Source organism: Aethina tumida, chromosome 2 (genome assembly GCF_024364675.1).
Source record: "Aethina tumida isolate Nest 87 chromosome 2, icAetTumi1.1, whole genome shotgun sequence".
NCBI lineage: Eukaryota > Metazoa > Arthropoda > Insecta > Coleoptera > Nitidulidae > Aethina > Aethina tumida.
Window position 1 is genome coordinate 38,114,711 of NC_065436.1, and position 22,918 is coordinate 38,137,628.

Sequence of the window (22,918 nt, forward strand, 5' to 3'; positions counted from 1 at the left end):
TCGGTTCGAGTACCATCCCCTGCTTAGCACTTCCGCTGATTCCACCCAAGTACTATAAGTATGCAACCCATAGTACTACTTGCGTTTCACATGAACCCTCCGACATATTTATAATTTATAAATTTAGAAGTAATGAGTTTTTTAACTCATGCAAGTAACTAAATAATTAGATTGTTGATTCTTATTCGATAAACGTTGAAATTTGTTCAGGTTAATTTGATTTTTAATCTCTTACTTCCACAGTCGTGTGTTCCAATATTAAAAATAAATTGTCCAAAAAACTAATTTCGTTTAACAAATTTATCTTCTGTTTGATCTTATTCGCATTACATTTAAATACATATTACAAGATTTTAACTTGACTTATTCCATTTCCAATTAGTGGTAAATGTTTAATAAGTTTATCAAAGGTTTAATCTTATTCAAATTATGCTTATAACATACAAAAAGATATAAATCCTGAGGGATTATAATTATACGAACGGTAACGGAGAATTTTGCGTAGACACGTGAATAATTCCGGATGATTAGTGAAAATGTTAAAGGAAAATGCGTATATGGAATTTTAAACAGTAACCCTTAAAATTAAAATATGGCGTTTCGTGAATGGAATCCGGAATTAATGTGGGGTTGCCAGAATCCTAGGCTTATTCCTTCCACCACTTCATAGGTATATTTTAGAATTAGTTTAACATTGGAATTTGCATCTGTGTATGTGAACGTCAAGTTTGTGTGTCAGTGGGACCATTCAGGTGATTAATTACGAGAGCATTTGAATCAGCCCGACGGTATTTATTGAGATAAGACGGTTTATGACCAATTAAACGCAATTTAGTGCAATCGCGTCCTTGCACTATCCACATGCCCACGCCGTTTTCTGCCACGTAACGGAGACGGAGAGAGAGAACAAACAGTTTCCGCCTCCGCTTTTCGCTCGGATGAATGGAACTGTTTTAGGATTTGTCCATCGTTGCGACTGGGAATCGGTTAATTGTGAATTGTTAAAAATCCGACCTGGAACTAAAATCGATGCCCCAACGGTTTTGCCACGTCTTGTTGCTGGATGTCGAAAACTCATTTTGATAAAAACGAATCGCTTCGGCCGTGAATTAATGTGACACGCCGAGGGTGGAATTGATTAGTTGCGTTTGTTCTTCGCAGTCTGGATGTTAATACTGCTAATGGGATTAAGTGCATTTAATCGATAGGATGCAATTAAATTTTCTATCACTTCAGTTACTCAGCTTGCAAACAAATATTTTTATTCAATTTTGAAGTTAATTGTTTTGTGCTATTAGTATTTATGGTGTTGTTTTTACCAATTTTTCCTAATTTTAATAAGCTAAAATAAATGTTAATATACAAAAAATAATTGATATTAATCAAACTTGTATTTTTGTTTTAATTAACAAAAAATTTAATTTTTTTAAATTATATTAAATTTTTGACAATTTTATATTATACAGAGTGATTCTCATAAATTTATTAATGATTTATAACTAAATACCTGAGTATTCAGCAAATTTTTATAAAAATACTATATATATATATATATATATTATGAAAAGGTGAAAAATGGCTTGTCAAATGGACACGTCTGTGAGTGTTATAAGCAAATTGTGGAGACGTTACAATGAATATAATGACGTAAAAGAAAAATATTCAGGCTGCAGTAGGAAAATTATCACGATACAAGACCGCTTTTTTTCTTTTGCAAGCCCGGAAACATCTCGAAATGACAGCTCCCGAACTAAGACAAGAGTTTCTTAGGATCCATGATGTGATTGTGTCAGTTCAAACCGCCATAAACGGAGAGAGCAAGATCTATTTCAGAGAGATCAGAGATCTTTTTACTCCGATTGTTCCATGGAAATAGCGCAGCTCGTATAGCTTAGGCACCATCTTAATTGGGGTCCTGATGACTGAAGCAGTATCCTCTTTTCTGATGACTCAAGATTTTGTTAGGACTAGATTCTGGAGGGATACGTATCTGGAGAGAACTTGAAAACCAAGCACGGCTACAACTTGTCTGTGGGGTGGTGAATTTTGGGGAGAAATACTGGCGGAAGAACCGAGCTCTTTTTAATGGATACCACTTTGAATAGTTTGAACAGTTTGATATTGCAAGAACATAGTTTTACCTACTGTGTTACCCTATATAACCAATATGGACACAAATTCCGCAGGATAATGCTAGACCACAAATTTCGAGGATCATTTGAGCAGCATTCGAAGAAACTCTCCAGACCTTAATTCAATAGAAAAAGTATGGGACATTATGAAAAGAAGAATTTGAATCGCCAAAACCATTATGAAGATCAGCAGCAGCTAATTTTGGCGGTACAGGAAGTGTAGCGAAATCTGGACCTAAACGGTCGTAAGTAAGCGAGGAGTTCCTTCAGTATATTAGTTTTCACATTTTTATAAATATTCTAATAATAAAAATATGAATATTTTGTTGAAGGGGTTGTAACATCATTTTACAATATATTTTTTATTTAATTAGTAAAAAATACTTGTTTTATTAATTCATTATATTTTCATATTAGATTTTTTTGGTTTCATTCGAATAATTTAAAAATATTTCCCTAGACACTTTGATTGTGTTTACATAACAATTAACTTGTTTTTTCTATTTTTATTAAAATACTTCATTGTAAGACGATATAGTATATCAATGATTATCAACATTGGTATATTAAATTTAAAGATAAAAAATAAATGAAACAAAAAATAAAAACATATAAAAATAAAGTTCAGTAATGAAATACATCTTTATTTCATGTTCCATTTTTAGTCAGGCCAACAATAATCAATAAATAGAGTACGCATATCGAAAGAATCTTCATCAATTTTTCAAGCTCAAATAAAAAAAAAAAAACATTTCCGTTTTCGTTGGAATCAAGGGGTTTGTTTGTGCGTCTGCAGCACGTACATATGTACATAAATCAGTTTGCGGGCTTGAACTGGACGTGCGCATCAATTATTCAAATGTCAATTCGACCTGTCCATTAATAATTATTGTTAATTAGTTATGTAACACGATCTCATGGAACGAATGAAACTGTCGTCGCTAAAATAAACCGATATACGTTCCATAAATCAGAATCATTCATAACCTATCCTTTGGCACCGGCCCAAAAGGCTGACGAAATCGCAAAGAAAACGAAAAAATTGATTCAATTGAACGACACAAACATATTATGAGTGTACGTTGTGTTTGCATTTTGGCAACGGGCGCAAATTATGGCGGCGCATGAAAAATGTCGTCGGCTATTTTAATTGGCGTGAAATGAATATCGTCGATTATACACCGGCAGAATATGTATTTCGAGCTGATGTATTTACGGTTTTCGGAACGAGATGCCAGGGTTAATAACATGGTCAGATCGAAAAATCTGCCGAATTGTTCGAAATGCCTCTTAATATAAACATTCGCCATCGAATGCCAGAATGTCTAACGCTTCACTGGAAATGTACAAAACGGAATAGTTTCCACCGTCGATCAATTTACGATTTAGATTGTAAATGCGAAGTCTGTTTTTAAGGGCTTACATGAAACGGAAATAATTTGAATGGCGAGGAAAATCTTTTTGCACGTTCAGAATTGACAATTAGCATTAGTGGCTGAAAGCTTAATGGGTTGAAACATTTTCAACGGATGGACAATGGAAATTAGCTCGTGTATGCGTTATGCAACTGACTTTCAAGAGACCCATTTTTGTTCACATTAGCACACTTTTGAATAAATGAAAATGGGAACAAATTGAAATTGCTAATATTATATTTCACATATTCCATGGCTCAAATATACAGTATTGGCAGAAAGTAGAATCTAATATAGTTTATACCAATTATGATCAAACATGTCAGTGAATACTTCTTGTATTAAAAATAACTATGTTAGTTATAAATCAAAAAACTAAATATTTGGCTAGCAAAAAATAGAGTTTTACTGTATACACCAAAGTAAACTGAGTTAATATAACGCCTCGTGGAAAGAAATTCTTTTCCGAATTAAAATCACGGATTGTATCGTTCTTTCAATCCGATGAAAGAAAAATCAATATCATTCTATTATAACGCGTGTTTTACAACAATTTTCAAGCTTTTGATAATGAGGAAGAAAAAAATAAAACTAGAAAACCAAAAAAAATAATAGGTTTTAATATAAACAAATTTTATCCCACTCCAAAAAAGTTCCTTTCCTCGGTTCCAGCAAAATAAAAGGTTTACTTGAGACACAACTTGGAATTAATGTTTCTTCAAGTACCGTAAGAGATAGATTACTAAAAAAGGGTCTTTATGCGTGAAGGCCGGGCAAGAAAACACTACTATCAGAGGAGAACAAACGAACCAGGGTTGAGTTTATCAAGTCCCTTTTACAATGGACTTTAAATGATTGGAAACGAGCGATCTGGAGTGATGAAACCAAGTTTAATCTGGTTAGCAGAGATAGGATTTTATATGTAAGGCGACCTATTTATGAAAAGTTTAAGCGAAAGTTTGCCCACTCACTGTTACACATGTCAACAAGATAAAGACCCGAAGCACACTTCAAAATATTTGAAGCAGTGGTTTTTAAGGGAAAAAATTAATGTTGAACTGGCCATGTCAATTTCCCGATCTAAACTCTATTGAAAACTTATGGGAGATAGTGAACTACAAAATAAGACACAAAAAACATGACCTGACAAAATATGGATCCAAATATTATTGATCATCTGTTGGTTTCCACGAAAAAAATGTGTTTGGAAGTTATTCAAAATAATGGAAATTTTACAATATATTAGTATAGAATTAATTAAAATACTAAGTATAAATTATTTGTAGTAAAAAACTTTAAATAGCATAAGTTGCTCTACTTTTTGCCAGAGCTAAACAAATAATTATCAATAAAATTAAACTCTTTATTATATTATTGTTTAACGTTGTAATTATTAAGTTAATTTTCAATATATATTTTTTCGAACATAATAACCAGGACAAAAATTATTTAAATTTTTAAAAAAGTTGCTCTACTTGTGTTTGATAACAACAATTCGGCAATATAATTGTTTATTAGTGACTTTAGTTAGGTATTTATTAAAAATTGAAAAAAATTTAAGAGTCAAAAGTAGAGCAACTATTTCTTTCCACTGAGTTCATTCAAATTTTCTGTGATTTTCTAGTCAATTTCATCCTAATGGTTTTCAATTTGAATGAGGTCTGGGCTTTGTACTGGTCGAGACACTTCCCGTACTCCTTGAGAAGTGAACCATTTTTTAACCAACATAGACGTGTGTTTCGAATCGTTATCATGCTGGAAGGTCCACTTAAAATTCAAGTTATCTTCGGCAGATGGAAGCATATGATTTTCCAGAATGTCACAGCGGACTCATGCCAAACCCATAAGAACATCTCCGAACCATGCTTCATAATAGGTCTAGTGTATACCTAAGTACTTAGGTTTATAACTTTCATTAATTGTTCTTCTCAAATTTGAATAATTGGAACCAACTTTCATCGGAAAACAAAATTGTTTTCCATTGCCCATCTGTCCAGAAAATGAAGAGCTTCTTTGCTGATTTTCTTCTATCTAGATCAACTTTTTATTTCTCTGTCCACTACTCTGTTAGAGTTGCGTTTTCTATAACTTTTGGGAACTCCATGCATTATATTTCTTCTGTTAAAACTGTTTTGAAAATGATCTATCTATTTAAATTTAAATCGATTGCAAAATGCTGCTCTTCAGCATTCCAGAATTTTTCTACAATTTGTTTAATTTGTATTTATAAATGGATATCTCTACGCATTTTTAACTTTAAGGAACAATGTCGGACACAGTCATAAATTATAATATTAATTATATTGAGTAAGGTTTGGTTATTTTACTTATGAATCTTCCTCGAAAAATTTTAATTAAAAAGAATCGTCCTTTTAATAAAATTATTGTTTTTTAATTTGTTGCATTACACGTACTAGTACATAGTACTATGAGTATATATTGTGTATAGAGTATATTGATAACTTAAAACTTCAATTTGTTTAATAAAAATTTAGGTTTCGTTAATGACTTTTTAATACAAAAAATATTATGTAATTAAAGTTAAAATTGAAAATTTTAATTATAAAAAAATTTAAATATAATAAAAATTTAATTGAAAAATTCGAAGGATTTTATAAAAAGATGAAAGTTAAGAATATTTTATGTTTATTTCATTATTTGTTTAATTAAAAATACAGTTTTCTCTTTCTATTTAGATATTTTTATTAATTATCCTAATTATATGATAATAAAAACTTTTATCATTTATTTTTATATTTTTAGTTGTATTATATTTTGTCAATAGTTTATGAAAATAAAGAATTTATAAAAGTGTAAATTTTAGGATTAAATTTTATATAGTTCAATTATAAGTTAATATTCAGTGTAAATTGCTGATAAATTATTTTGGATTATTTTAGTTTGACCGATATTTGTAAAATATATCTAAAATAATGGAATATTTATTTGATTTAAAAATAAAAATGTATACATTATTTACACTTAAAAATTGCACTTATTTTATTATTCCATATTTCAATATTTAAAAGTGACGTGTTTGTTTTATAAATATGGATATAATAAAATCGATCAAAATAGTTAGGGGCGTTAAAAGCTGGCAGTTTTATTTATTTTATCAAGAATTTAATTACCGTTTTAATTTTTAATACTATAGAATTTATCGCCGTGAAATATCCAATTAAATCGTATCATTTCGAATAAAGTGCAACGAAATTTTATTTGTTTTAATTGACATTCCTCGTTTATATAATTGTGAAAATGACAATATAAATTTTAAATTGAATTTAGAGACAATATTGTTTTTGGTTGTTATAAACTAAGCTGTTTAAAATGTTAATTAAAATTACATGAACAACTGTTTTAAACAAGTAAATGAAATGTTTAATGTTTATTTAATTAGCAAAAGAATCAGTTTAATTTAAAATGAATCCGTCGCATTCGCCATAATTGCGATTGGCGAATTACGCATTACGCAAACTTCCGCAAAACCGTGTGCTATTTTCTTTCAATGCCCACCTGAAAATCCGCGCGCCATTAACATCTCGTTTGTACGTCGTAAACACGTGCGTCACATGACGACGCCTCTAAATATTTGTAGTTTCGTTAACGGGGGCCAATAAAACTCTTATGTGTGCCACCCTAAACGGTCGCTACGCAGGATTTGATTTATTCGACCGGTTCGGTTAATGTTTGGACTATAAACTAATCATCGCGACGAATAAATCAAGCGCAAGATTTAATCCTCGTGTTGTAAACCGTAATTTGAGTTATGTTGTTAGTTAACTTCCGAAACGTCCCGACTGGATTATGTTCCTTCCGTTGTTCTCTTATTAATAATTAAACAATAACTTTTAATTAGTTGCTATTGATTGTTGTTACAATTTTACTAACTGAATACAATTTCGACTATTCTGAAAGTTATTTTACAATCTTAATTGTCTGATTGAAATTTAAATGGCGAGTTTCTGTGATTGCTTGAAATTGGATCCTTTCAAAAGCAAATGAATGGTGGGTGTAAAAATAAAAGATTTCAGTCTTTAGGCACTTTAACTAAAACTGTTCAACTCAAAGCACCGACTTAATTAAATATCAAGAACTTAGTTTTAACGATAATTAATTTCAATATATGTAAAAATAATGAAACACTATTCTAATTAAAATTATTAAGTATTAATTAATCTAAATGAGTATAATAATTGCTAAAATTTAATATAAAACTTACTAAATTAAACTACTAATAATGAAATGGGTATCAATATTTGAAATAGAAACAGTTTGCATATTTACACACACTACAGTATATTTTAATGTTACAAAAAACTTCTTCTGTAGAAAAACTAAAATAATAAAAATTTATCATAAAATGCTTCAGAATAAACTCGTTTAATTCCGATTAACATTGTTTATCGGCCGTCTTCGCTGTGCTGTGTCATGAACAATGAGGCTTTTGGAAGACCTATTTTACAAATAAGACATCTCAATCGAGATGAAGTTGTTAGGGCCTTTGCGCTTCTGCAAGAAGGACGATCGCAGAGGTACGTGACAAACTTGTTTCAAACATGTTAACTGGTTATTCATATTGTGGGATCGGTGCAGAGATATTGGTATCAGTTATATATCAGTTATATACCCTATGTTGCTCCTCAAAGACTGACTACTTCTTGAGATCGACATTTGGTTCAGAACAAGAACAAGTCGCCAGTTAACAAACCTTCACTTTATGACCATAGGGACACCATGTAACAGACTTCATGAAACCAATTTACATTCTAAACGTGCAGCTGTTGTTCTCGAATTAATTAAAGCACACAGGAGAATGAGAAGAATCTTTGATAATGAACATTAACTGGAACATGAACCAATGTCGGCTTCTCTTTACAGATGAATCCAGGTCTTATTTAAGATTAAATGATGCACAACAAAGAGTCTATAGATGCCATTGAGAATGATATTTGAATACAACTGTGGCTGAGTGAAGTGCTTTTGGAGGAGTATCCGTAATGGTATGGGGCAGTATAGCTTCAAGTCCATGTATAGTCCTTCGGGTCTTGGCGAACGGTTCCACGATGACTAGATGATACATTTACAATATTCTGCAACCTATCGTGGTACCTTTCATGAATCAAATCAAATTTTACTTTGCAACACGATAATGTAAGACCATACACTACCAGAATTGTGGGCCTGTGAATAGTCCCGATATGACTCTGATAGAACACCTTTGGGAAATTTTACGGTGACGCATAAGAAATCTGGAATCCCAAATAACCTTCAAGAATTAGCTCAACAGATTCAGAGAGAATGGAACACCGTAATTCAAGACTTGATCCGCCAGATGATACCTCAACGTTGCGACGAATTTCGAAGAAGTACAGGATTTTAATTTTATAATGTTATATTAATTTGAATATTATTGCATATTTTCATTTTTGTTATGTTATTCTCTGATTAAATTCTGTAAAATTTATTATTCAGTTGGTTTTATATGGGTATTAACTATAAATAAATATACAAAAATTTCATTTCGATATATTTAATAATTAGAAAGTTTCAAACACGTTTTGAAATAATAACTATTTCATTGAGACAAGTTTATATTCGTGGTTTATTGAAATTTAAATGGTGTTTGAACCTGTTAAATCCTTAAGAAACAGAATTTTTTTTAACGAAAAAAATTTATATTATTACCTGAGTTTGAAAACGAAATTGATATACATTTATTGACTTATTTTAATGGACAGAAAATGAATTAATTGTTAATAAGAAGTTACAATGAATAGACCAGTATAAATTAACACTGTGGAAAACACAAAGTATTTTTTTGACATAAGAGCTATTCACGTCAGACGGTTGATGTCCATTTGGCACAGACGATGACACGTCGCAATTAAATCTCGGCACAATTAGTCGTATTTAAAACGACAGTTTCCATACATCTATAATTTTTCTAACGAGTCTACCGTTATTATCGTTGTGAGAAGTATGCCGATCTAAATTTAAAGCCGGACAGCGCGAAACAAAAAGCCCGGAATCTATTATGGTTTTTTAGCAAATGTGCGATCGTGCATCAAAGATTCGGTTCATGCGTTAAACCGAATTATTTTATTTTTGTTGATTTACCAGATTTTCTAGAGCGCTCTTTGTTTTGGACAGCGGTATTTTACTCGATTTGCTGTACTGATTATGATTTATTTTTGTTGCAGCCAGAAAAATTAAATGTACACAAAAACGATTCGGAAAGTTGGGACTACACAGTATCACTATGTAAGTTGTAATATTTAGTTTACTTTTTTTAATCGTATGCATGGTTCATATTCTAATTAAATAGTTGTAGAAAGTAATCGAAAACAATTTAGTTTTTTTTTGACACCTAATCGATTTTAATTATTGGTGCGTAAAAGAATTTTTCTGTTTTACCACGAATTGAAAGTCTATAAATAACTTACAGCCTATTAATACATAAATAAACGAAAATTATACACTTTAGCTTTCTATTATAACATACTGGATGTTTTTCTAGTGTTGTTTTTGTTATAATCTACTCAGTCTTAATTGACATATTTTAATACACGACACGCATTATTTATACACATTTATCACTACTGTTTCGATTTAATTTATGGCGTTTAGAAAGTCGACCTTTCCTTTTACCTAATTATCCACATTAGTCGGACAAATTTTATTTGCCCCAGTAATTAAATAATGAGTTATCGTCTTATTTTCCATCTTATTATCCAATTGTTACGCGCCGTACAATATGAGTACAACTTTATCTAGGTTAATACGAAAATAAAAGGTTTATTTATATGCAAAACCGAGAGCGGAAATACAATAATTGAATTTTATCCGGCACGAATTGATGGTGACAATACGAACATTACGATGGCATCAAGTTAATATATCTCGTAATCTACCTTTTTTTATAGCACAAACAAATAAACGCACGTCGTGTTTAATGCGATCGTTTCCGATTTGAAAACGATAAAATAACAAACTGCACTCTCCGGCATTTTGCCCAGATGCGTTATCTTCACAACAAACTTTCGGATCAAATAATGCGCGGGGATAAAAATAAATTTGTTGGGAATGGTTCCTTTTTGACAAGAACTCGTATGTAAATCTTTTTATGTATGTGTTTTTGGGGGTCTGTTTAAGGTGTCCCCGATGTGACTAGTTTTAAATCAATTTTTATACGGGGCATAAAACATCAGAAGTTCAAAGTTCTTTGTTTATTTATAATGATATATTTTCTTCCCTCTAAATTTTTATCTCTCACTGATCTCTCATTTCAAATTTCTTATTTCGTATCTTTAATTTTAGATTTCTTATTTCATATTTATTACTTTCCATATCTTATATTTGATTTCTCATTACTGATAATATCATATTTCTAATTTTATTTTTAAATCTTGTTATGTCTCATTTCTTGCATTTTAATTTCTAATCTCTCATTTCATATTTTCTATTTCTGATGTCTCATTTTGGATGTTTAGTATCAGACCTCTCATTCCATATTTTTGATTTTTCATTACTTATCTCCCACATCTCATATATTCTATTTGTGATATCTCATTTCGTATCTTTAATTTTAGATTTATTATTTGAAAAATGAAAAATATTCATTTATTACTTTCCATTCTATTTTTTTTTTTTTTTTTAATTTTGTTATGTCTTTTTCTTCTCATATCTCATTTCTGATTCTACATTAATAATCTCCTATTTCAATTTTCTATTTTTGATGTCTCATTTTGAATTTTTACATATTTTCACATCTCATATATCCTATTTCTGACATTACAGATCTGTCAATCCATATTTTTGATTTCATAAAATTGATTATCAATAAAAACAAATTTAAACGTACCGTTCTGAGAGAAGGTAAAAGTGAAACATCCGGCCCATTATGCCCCGATAAATCGTCATAGAATGGACGTTGACCGTCCCCTTACAGTTTTTCGCTCTAAATTTCAATATTTACACCATGAATTGGACAATCTGGTCGGCCGGCCATTTATAAATTGGCTGCTTAAAATCTTTCACCCACGCGAACGCGGCACATTAATATTTGTTGCGGTCCGATCGGGGCGGAGTTCCATTTTAATAAATGTACGCGTCCGTCGACGGATGCGTTATTGCTCGTAATTATTTTCTTGCCTGCCATCCGTGATTTATGCGTACGAAAGCATGTCGTTAATAATTCGGTGGACGAACAAAGCACGTGGATACTTTTTAAGGATCAAAAGGATGCATCACACACTTTTGAAAGTTTCGGTTATAAATAACTTTGTGCTAATGCCGTATCGAATCTGGTTGCATCTATTTATAAGAATCCAATTAAAATGCAACACGGGGAGCAAGTTCGTTATTTCAACATTTTTTTGCCTTTGTAACTTTTAACAATGCTGTCTCATTTGGGGTTTCGTCATTTCATGTAAAGTATAAATAAGCATGATTTCAGCTGAAACAAATTCTTTAAATTGTTATATATTTTTTACTTTAATGTCTTATGTAATTTTACTATGCTATGTACTTTTGTTGTTTAACAGTTAAATTTTGTAAAAAATTTTCATTTGTAAGTGAAAATTACCAATTTACTTTTAATTTACTTATAATAGGTTATTAATTTAATTATATATCGTAAATTTTTATTATTTCCTTATATTGAGTTTTATTATACAATTATTGTTAATGTTTATAAAAATAAAAAAAATAATCTTTTTTACTTATTTTTGTTATGTTATTAATATCATTATTTGTTAAAATATTGTCACTTATAAATACTTTGCTAAAATGTTTTTCTTTAGATAAATATGAAATTTTTAATAGAATCTTTTAATTTCTTCTACAATTTTTCTAAAATACACTATCTCTCATATGTAGAACAATAATTTAAAAACAATCTTTTAATTCTTTTTAATGTAAAATAATTTTATAATTATTCAGTGTCAAAATATTTCGTGCAGGGTTCGTAAGTAAAGCAACCAGCAACGTACATACATTCAATTCAATTGAATTTATAATTTATTTAGAAACAAACCGATCATTTCGATACGAATTTCAATTTTAACTGAAGGGAATAGTTTGGAAGGAGTTTCCAAAATTGGTAGAAAACGCAAGACTAACACAGCTGTTCGCGACCCTTTTATCAACGCATCACGCATAAATCAGGAAGTTAGTCAGTGTGTCGATGAGTATCATAAAACAAAGACTAAAAGAAGTTGGTCTCTGTGGTAGAAAATCAACAACATTTTTGTAAAGTCTGTTCCACTTATTCAAATCTGATGGCATTTCCTGGGTGAGAAAACCTGCTAAGTATGGTGGAGGAGGCGTTATGGTTTTGGGATGTTTTTTCTGGGTTTGGCATGTGTTCGCTGGTTAAGATGGGCTTGATAATTTGAATAAACTCTTCTTCGTAAAAAAGATCAAAATCAGTGGAAAGAAATATCGAACAAAATATTGGAATATATTGAAAAGCTACTGAAATCAATAAAAAAAAAGTGTTTAGGAGTTATTAAAAATAATTGATGTGCTACTAGATACTCAATAAAGGAAGGCTAAATGTACGTAAGGTTGTTTTATTTTATAATTGCTCTACTTTTGACCCTTGAATTTAGTTGAAATATACTCAATGACAAAAAAATTGCGACATCAAGGAGGTGTTTTAATTTAACACTGTTTTGATAAAACAGATAGTATAGGAAGGAGTGAATGATTAAAATTTGGAAATAAAATATCAAAGATTTTAGATTATTTTTAATAATTTTGTTAATAATGTTAATTATTAATATGTTTGACTATCGAGGTTATCTAAGAACACTCTTCAACTGGTCTTTATTGATTCAATGAGGTGGTCTATGAAATCCCAAGCTACCTGTACTTCATGTCTTAGAACCTCAAAAGTCCGTGGGGGCTGGAGTAAATTTCCTAGCTTTCTACTCATCATATCCCAAACATGTTCTATGGGTGAAAGGTCGAGGGATCTGGCTAACCATGGCATCAGATTCACATGGGTCTCTTCAAAAAAGTTTAAACTAACCCTGGCAACATGGGGTAGATCATTATATTGCTGAAATATTGGATTCCTGGACTGATTAAGGTAAGGAAGAACATATGGGACCACTACCACTACCTGAAGATTCCATGAGCAATAGCACCTCATACCATAACGCCCATTTTTCAGTGTACGTCACTCAACATCAAACTGAGGTTGACGTGTTTCTTCCCGACGTCGTCTGACTCTTTCGCCCATCATGTCCACTAAAACAGAATCGAGGTACATCAGAGAAGACGACTGGATGCCATTCCACATTCCTATGTCGTTCTCTTTGATGCTTGGCCATCAGAGATAGTACAACTTGGGCGATAATGTTGCAGTCCAAATGACCTATACGGCCGTAAACCATTCCGATACTTACATATTGCCTTTATTCTCCTAACCACTCATCAACTAAAGATCTAGTTGTAGAAAATCGGTCTCTGAAGGCCATTAGTCTTAGACGCCGATCTTGTACTACATCTGTGCCCCTTCGACGTCCGGTGGCTACTCTCCAATATGGGGCACTATAAAATCAATCTTGACAACACCTCAGCGCGATTATCGATTTGTCGAAATAAAAAATTCGCCTCTAATAGACCAATAATTCAGTCTCTTTCAAATTCACTTAGCTAGTGATACATTTCATATATTTGAACTCTAGGTATTTTAACATTACTAAACATCGATATTATATCGAACCAAACAGTTTAATTTTTTAAAATAATAATTGCAAATGGTGTTGCAATTTATTTGTCACTGAGTATATTAATAAATACTTCACTAAACTCACTAATAAACAATTATATTACCGTAATCTGTTACTACACTACATAACCACCGACAATATGATTAAAAGTTACTCTACATATGACAATAATTTATGTATATCATTTTAAGACGCATTAATTTCTTAATTTTCTTTCCTGCTTTCGTTGCAACAAATTTGAATAATTCCAACATAAATTAAATTAAACTTTTAATGTAGCTTTTAATTCCTGAACTTGCGCGCATAATCACACAACAAAATTCATAAATTGTACGATGCACAGGAGTGCGGAAGCTGCGGGAGAGGTAAGGATGAGTTGCGGCGTGATATATTAAAGGGGTTAATAAAATAAATTGCATCCGTAAACGTTAAGAAGCATCCCGCTCGGAATTTGCACTTGTTATGTCGGCATCCGAAAATTATATTTACATAAATACCGGAGGACATTTTACTCGTTCAGGTGCACCAAATGCACTGCTACATCATTTCTTTGTTGTGGTGTGCCACAAAGCCGCGAATTTAATAACGCGAAAATGACGATAAATGAGCGTCGGGGACTTTTATTGAAATCCCGCAATAGAAGAAAGTGTCGCTTTGTAATCCGTTACGAAATCCCGTTATTATCTAATTTCATTCCGGACGACTGAAGGAAAAAACGTACATATTGTTCAGACGGTTGATTCATTTCAGCTTGTTTATTTGCGCCGTTGTGGAGATGTAAGGAAAACAAATATTAAAATTACAAAAGAAATGTAACATGAATAGAGACGTACAGACATATCCAAGCTTGTTTTTTTAAATCTGCGGCCAAAAGGAATTCCACCTCAGGTTATTTACACTGACGATTGAAAAACTCACCGAAGATAAACGAAGCGAATAAACTATTAAAGACTGGCTAAAAAAAACTAAAATATAGAGTAACGCGTTTTTTTTTCCTGTGGAATTAATTAGATTAACTTTGCTGCTTCAACATCGTAAAGATTAGTGGCTTTTAGTTGAGGTTCATTTGGTTTCAATTCCATTTGCAGGTGGAAATTTATACGAGTTGGAGTAATTTATTTAACAGGATTTGCCTCGAGTTACTTTTATTTCCGCTGATTTGTTTAAAAACATTTTTAAATGTGCAGCTGGAAATCCAAAAAATGGAGGTTTTGATTGGACTGTTTATTTTTATTTCATTTTTATACTATTTACTACTCCGTTTGTCGTTTAAAATCATCAAAAATCAAGTCATACAAATTGTTGACGTCGGTAAAAGCTTAAAACGACCAAGAAAAATAGATTATAATATTATTAACAAATATGACACGACACATTTATTAAAAAGTCCAATAAGAAAACGTTCTAACAAAAAGTCATTTTTTTTTAAATAAAACAGATAATTAAAAGAATCAGTAAACGAAATCCTCTTTTTTTAATGAGCAAACAAAATATTCAATTCATATTTCATAAGATTAAAATTTATTCAAAATATATTAATTCCAGAATTTTGGCAAAAAGGACTTTAGAGTAAGGAATTCAATGGAATAGAATTAGATGGTAAACAATACGTTTGTCTTCCTGCTGATATAATAATAACAATAATTCTTCATTTGCCCAACAAAAAAAAAATAATATTTTGATATGTTAATGTATAATTTTTCCTTAAATCTAAATAAGAAATAAACAAATAGTTCAAATAAGTTCTTTTAGTGAACAATAATTTATGTCACAAATATTAGATATTTTATTAAAATTTGATAAAATTATACAAATAGGAGTTCTCAATGAAACACCTGTTCTGCAAATACCAAAATACCAAAATATATGAGTCTGTCTTGAGTTTAATTGTGGTACTAAAAACTCGATTTTAGAGAGTAAAAATGGCGAAACAATCAAATTATGTAGGATCTTAAAATTTTGGCTGCTCAGAAATCTCCTATTTTCTAAAGTCATTATATTAAACTTTTTTAATAATGCTTCGTGGTCAATCCCCCTTTGGGGATATATTCCATGAATTTTGAAGGATAAAAATTTTAAAAAGCGTCTCCCAATTCTGTTTATATGAATATTATATATTGGATAAAAAATTAGAAAACCGTATTCCAACCTTGAGCACACAAAAGAAAAGTACAATGCTTTGAAGGCTTCTGTATTAGAAAAATTGTGGTTAAAAATAATACCAAAATCATTTTTAGAAAAAACCCGAGAAAGATTAAATGCCTCAAACAAATAGTTGTTGAAAATCAGATTGGATTTAAGCGAATAAGAACAAACTTTACATTTATCGACGTTCATTTTAAGGTTATTATGCAAACATGAATTACCCACATAATTAATTTGTCATTGGACTTCCAAACAATCATCTACTGAATTTATTCTGGAATAGATTTTAAGGTCATCTGCAAATAAAAAGTTCTCACAAACAAGTCTCTCCGGTAAATTATTAATAAATATATTAAATAATAAAAGTCCAAAGTTGGATCCTTGAGGTACTCCCGATGGAACTACATAAATATTTGAACTAAACTCATTATAACAGACAAATTGTGCCCTATTTTTTAAATAAGATCCAAACAACTCCATCAGACCCCCATTAAAGCCATACCTATACAATTTGTGGAGCAGAATATTGTGATCACCTCTATCGAAAGCTTTCGAAACATCAACCTGACTTTTTTTGGGATTTTTTTTTTGGCATGGAATAGTACCATTGCTAAAAATTATTGATAATAGGGGCCATTTAATGTATAGAGACATTCTGAGAAATGTAATAGAACCATTTACTTATGATGATTTACCAGTTAGTTAATTTTTTTTGGATTTAATAAATTAAAAGTTTTTTTCCAAACCAGTTTTACTTCAAAATTATAGACAAAATCAATAAAACAAAAATTTGTTTGGAGCAATGGAGCAAATAACAAAAATGTCAATTTCTATGAAAATAAATTTTAAGATTTTTGCTAATCTAAATATCAGTGTTGACACGACACTCTTAGCAGCAATGCAATCACGATTTCGACATAGCATGCTTTCTATTAAATTATCAATGTCTTATTGAGGAACATTTCTCCATTTTTATAAAGCTGTCAGTTTAAGTTGTTCTCTCCTGCCAGGGATGTTTTGACATACTCTAATTTTTCTGATATGTGGAGGAGCATTATCCTGCTTAAATTTGTAAGAATCTCCGAAAGACCTCTCCAGAGGTTTACAAGAGGTTGTAACACTAAATCCACTTTTGACCGGTTAGTGATTGTCTAATGGAAATCAAAGGAGTCTTTTCAACAATAATAATGCCATCCTAGAACGTGACACTTCCTCCAGCATGTAGGGAAATTCTGCTCTCATCCGAAAATAACCTATTTCGCCAATCTCTTCAACTGTCCAGTTTTCATGCTCCAAACACCAACTTAGGCGTCTTAACTGTTTTCTGCAAAATAAGTTCGAAGCCTTTCTTTCGACATTTTCGCCCACAACACCTGTATCTTACAGAGATTGCCTTTGAAGATCAGAATGGGATGTTATGAAAATACTTTTTGCTATTTGAGCTAAAAAACGGTTCTGGCCTTCTGTGGTGATTCTTCCACGACTTCTCCTGAGTTTATTTTATAGGTTTCCCAACTTCAGAAATCTTGAATAGGTTTTCGAAATTACGCTCCATGTTACCCCTACTGCTTGTGGAATTTCTGTCTGCGATATGCCTTGTTCTGACAGAGTAATAATAATTTTAAATACAATTTGCGAAACTAAGTAATTTCACTACTATAATACATTTACATTTTTTATCAAAAAAATGAGAAACAATTATTACTTGTGTATACTGGGTGATTCCATCTAAGTTTGGTTGGGCGTATGTGCCATTTCTGTGAGCAGTCTCCTCAAAATTAAGTATTTTTATATTTGTTACCAATTGAATTAAAAATGTGTAAATATTGTTAAAGTACATATGATATACAATTTATTTTTTACTGTGTATTCATGATTGACCAAATTTTTTGTCAATTTTCAATCAATTTAATAGATTTTAAGCAGAATAAATCAGCGCACATGTCAGAAAACGCTTAAAATTGAGGTCGTTTGTTAGACTTTGATAAGTAAATTGATTTGCCTCAGTTCTAGACAACATTCATCATGAAGTAGCCAGCCGTTTAAATGAATGTCGGTCGGAATTTTAATCGATTCGATACACATTACTATTTTAGGACTGTCCCAATTATTATTTTATTATTTCAGATGATGGATGAGCAACTCTATCAGTCTGTTCGATTTTTTGGTGGTTGTCGTGCTGGCGTACCGAATTTATGAAATTAGATAAATTTTTTCATAATTAACTGTAAGGAATTATGTCACGAGAATTTCATAACACACGTACAGAACAGCATTTTGCATAAATCTTCCGTTTAAGTGGAGACGAGATAGTTTTAATCGTCGTCAGTTGACAATTTACTCCGAAGGCACGTAAGACACGCACGTTTATGAGGGTGACCCACTTCGCGACACATCTCGACTCATTTGCCCCTTTATGGCGTTGCAGCGAGACACTTGAACAGATGCCTTAATTGGCCGCCGCGAATTTCTATCGCATCAACATTTTGGCATTATAAAATTTAATTTCGATCCCGTAAACAGAATTGGATTGCACAAGACGTGTACACCTTAAGGGAAATGGGATTGTGATTGTGCAAGAGCGGTCGATGAACGTTGACAGTCCGGTAAAGGCAAATATTATCGAGTCGTTCGCCTACTTTTCTCAATTTGTGCCCGGCTAAAAACCGACAGAAATCGATTTCGGTTCGTAATTATGAGAGACGCCTAATCCGAGGGCCAAGATAAATTAACTTTGATTGCGACTACTCCTTAATCCATTTATAATTGCCAATGACAGACGCCGTTCGAAAAAATCGTCGAACGAACTGTTTTAAAAGCTGACATGGAAGGGGACGGGAATGCGACCGTTGCTTTTGAACAGTGTCGTTTTTCCCGTAATTTTCTTTCGTGACAATGCGCATCTAGCGTATTTATAAAGTAATTTATACGTTGACCAATCGGTCCATTAAAATTTTGCTGAACGCTCGTGTTTACCACCGGCAAAACGCGAACATTTATTTATATTATTAGTGAACGCACAAGGCCGTTTCTTGACATAATGTTCAGTGTCGGTTTCAACTGGAACAATGGCACAAACATAATCTCAGTAATTTATATTTTGAACGTTGCATCACGATTTAATAAAACACAGCGACATTGAGCTTGCAGCTAAAATTACTTTGTGCATATCTACGAAATTAGCTAAAATGTCTGGAAAGTTAATTTCAGGAATTTTTCAATGGGTTTTATGCTTTCCAAACCGGAGAAATGAGGAAACCGACCGGAAAGGTTCTAATATAAATTGTAACCATTCCTTAACGTTCAAAAGCAGAAATGTAAATTCCCAACATTTGTAAGGATCATTTTTGACATTTACCTACTTTTTATATTAAGTGATATTTTTTATTCAATTTTTACAATCCGTTTTTATTTCAATTACTTCTTGTATTTTAACTTGTTCAAGCTTCTAGGTAGGACCCTATTTAAATTGAGTTTTACACTAAATTTTTATACAATTATTCATTTTGTACCTAAATCAAAATAACTTTTACTAAACAATAAATATTAAATACATAAATTTTAAAAAAATATTAATATTTTGTTAGACACCCTTTGTTCGTTATAATTACCTGTAAACAGCGATGCATAAATTCAACAAGATATCGCCAACGGACGTTTCAAATTGAATTTCTCGACTCTTCAACTAATACCATAATTCTTCTAAATTTGATGGCTTTTAGTAATTTAATCGAGAGAATTTTATTGAGTACCTCTGGTTCGTTATATCCATCTGTAAACTGGGAGGCAAAATAAATTCAACGAGATATCGGCAACGGTCGTTTCAAATTGAATTTGTCGTCTCTTCAACTAATACCATAATTCTTCTAAACTTGATGGTTTTTGCTTTTTTAATCGAGAGTATTTTGTTGTGTATCCTTTGTCCCTTATAACCACCTGTAAACTGCGAGGCATAAAATCAACGAGACACCAGCAAAGGTCGTTTCAAATTAAATTTCTCACCTCTTCAACTAATACCATAATTCTTCTAAATTTGAAGGTTTTTGGTGCTTTAATCAAGAGCATGTTGCTGGATATTCTTTGTTCGTTATGACCACTTGTAAACAGCCATGCGTTGGTACAACGAAATATCTATAACGGTCGTTTCAAATTGAATTTCTCGACACTTCAACTAATACCATAATTCTTCTAAATTTGATGTTTTTTGTTGTTTTATTCCAAACTATTTTGCTTCGTTTTTGATTTAGCTTCAGTACTGAAATGCAAGTTTTGTCTATTCAGTCGACGTATGATTGTTCCATTAGACACATTAATATTGTATAACTCAATTAATTTATTTGCCTAGAAGACAATGAAGGATTTGGTTTACTGATACTTCCAGTTTGTCTATCTATAAAAAGAAATGTTTTTTTTTTTGTTAAGACGTATCCTTATTGTATTTTCAATTGAGTATTTCATAACATTGTAAACCATTTTTATATTTAGACCTTGATGTTTCATGTCAGTTATTATTTCTACTTTTTCTGAATGCAACGTTCACTTCTTATTTGAATATGGTATTTCTTTGGCTAACAAAAGCAGATTAATGTGTCTCTTATAAATCGTTTTATAAATATCTTAAAAAATGTTTAATTTTAAAATATCTGCTGGTTATTTTTTTAATACTTAATGGGTCACCACCAATATATTTTGAAGTGTACAGTAAAAAAGGGTAAAATTTATAATAATTTTTTGAGGGTTAACACCGCTAAGTCATCGGCCTTTAAGTAATATTTTATATTTTCCATAAAAGTAAATATATTTTCAAGGAACGCATTCGTTTCCTGAGATTCTTAATACCTGAAAATTAGAAAAAATGCTAATCACCATTTAATTTCTCATAATTATCAAAGTACTATAGTTGTAAAGTCGGACAATGGTTCAAAATGTTCGTCTGTTTCCTACACAATTTAAAAAATACGGCAAATTCTCATAAAAGATATTACTTTTACAGACCAATATACGCTAAAATGTATGTAAATATTCTTTTGAATATATTTCAAAAATATCATCAAATTCTATCGCAAATTGTACCGTAGGGAGTTTATCACAAATTCTCAGAAACTGTAAGCTTGAGTTATTATTTGAATTAAAATTGAAAATAGAAAACTGCAAAACCATAACTTATCGACAGATTCATTCTGTTTTCATTTGTTAATTAAATTAAAGAAATGATATAATAAGTAGGAATGGATATGAGAAAAATATGAAATACCTACCAAACAAATTTCATATTTGTGACACTATTCTATAAATTAGTTCAATATTCCCGTAGGGAGAAACTTCTACTGTCTCTGTCGTGCATGATGTCACCTTTGAAGTATCCATCAGTCAACCATTTAAATGAATATTACACCTTTCAAAAATTTTAATATAATCAAATTTTAAATACTTGGTGCTTTGTAAAAATATTTAACTGGCAAACGTGATGTAGTTTTAACAACCCAATGGAACGAAAACATTCCTTTGTATTATTATTAAGCCTTTCGCCCGAATAACTAATTGTTTGAAAACGTTAACAAAAATCATAATTGCACTTTTTGCCGTGCCAAATGTGACGCTAATCAGCGCAGCGTCGAGATGATTTACGACAGACTCGGCGAAGATATTTCTCCATCGCGACCCATAAACTAACTGCTGGACGCGATAAATAAGCGCAAAGTAAATTCGCAATTAGGGTTTTAATTCATTTTCGAAAAGCACTTGTCGCGTTTTAATGCAAATTTATGGTAAGCAGATGCGCACGCTCTCACAACCACCCCGAAAGTCGAATCGATATTAATTTATTTATGCGGTACCATTATTCATAATTGTTTCGTTTTTTCACTCATTTTATCTCACTCGTCACGACATTCAATTAATTTTTATGCGAATTTTTAAATTTAATCCGACCATTCTTGTGCGTCCGCGCAACTTTTAACAGTCTCGCAACTTCAGAATTAAACTTTAAGCAATTTACAAAGTGGCAAGACAAGACGGTATTGGAAGTTGTAAATTAAAGTTTAATTAAACTCGAGGCGGCACACGGGAAACCGAAAAAAAACGGAAAAACAAAAAAACGAGGAGACCGTGCGAATTTGGACAACGCAATCCGTTTATTTAAATTTATATTAGATTTGGAGGTTGAAATTTACATTTCAGCGGGTTAGGCAAATACGTCGGCGTTTGCTTGTGATTAAAGTGGTAATTTAAAAAAATATTTGCATACTCTAATGATTTTCAGGATTTTTCATTTTATGTTCTACGAATAATTATGTATTTCACTTAAAAAACAACGCGACTTTTACACCAGTTAATTGGCTAACATAATTTTTGAAATATGCGTCAGCATAAGTCCCACAATTACAAATTGTCCCCCAAATTGAATCGTCCCTCGTTAAATAAGCAAGCAAAACTGGAACGTTTCGAGAGTTAATTAAAACTGTGCCGATTAGGACTCAATTAA

At 31.4% G+C, this 22,918-nt stretch overlaps 1 protein-coding gene across 2 annotated transcripts in view; it reads left to right on the forward strand.

Annotated features, from left to right (window-relative positions):
• LOC109596811 (heterogeneous nuclear ribonucleoprotein L) overlaps nucleotides 1–22,918 on the forward strand; it is a 117,669-nt gene that overhangs the window by 46,536 nt on the left and 48,215 nt on the right. For both annotated transcript variants that reach the window (XM_049963340.1, XM_049963341.1), the window contains exon 5: nucleotides 9,751–9,811. In XM_049963340.1, the coding sequence (XP_049819297.1) occupies nucleotides 9,751–9,811 (61 nt within the window). The remainder of the gene's footprint in view (nucleotides 1–9,750; nucleotides 9,812–22,918) is intronic.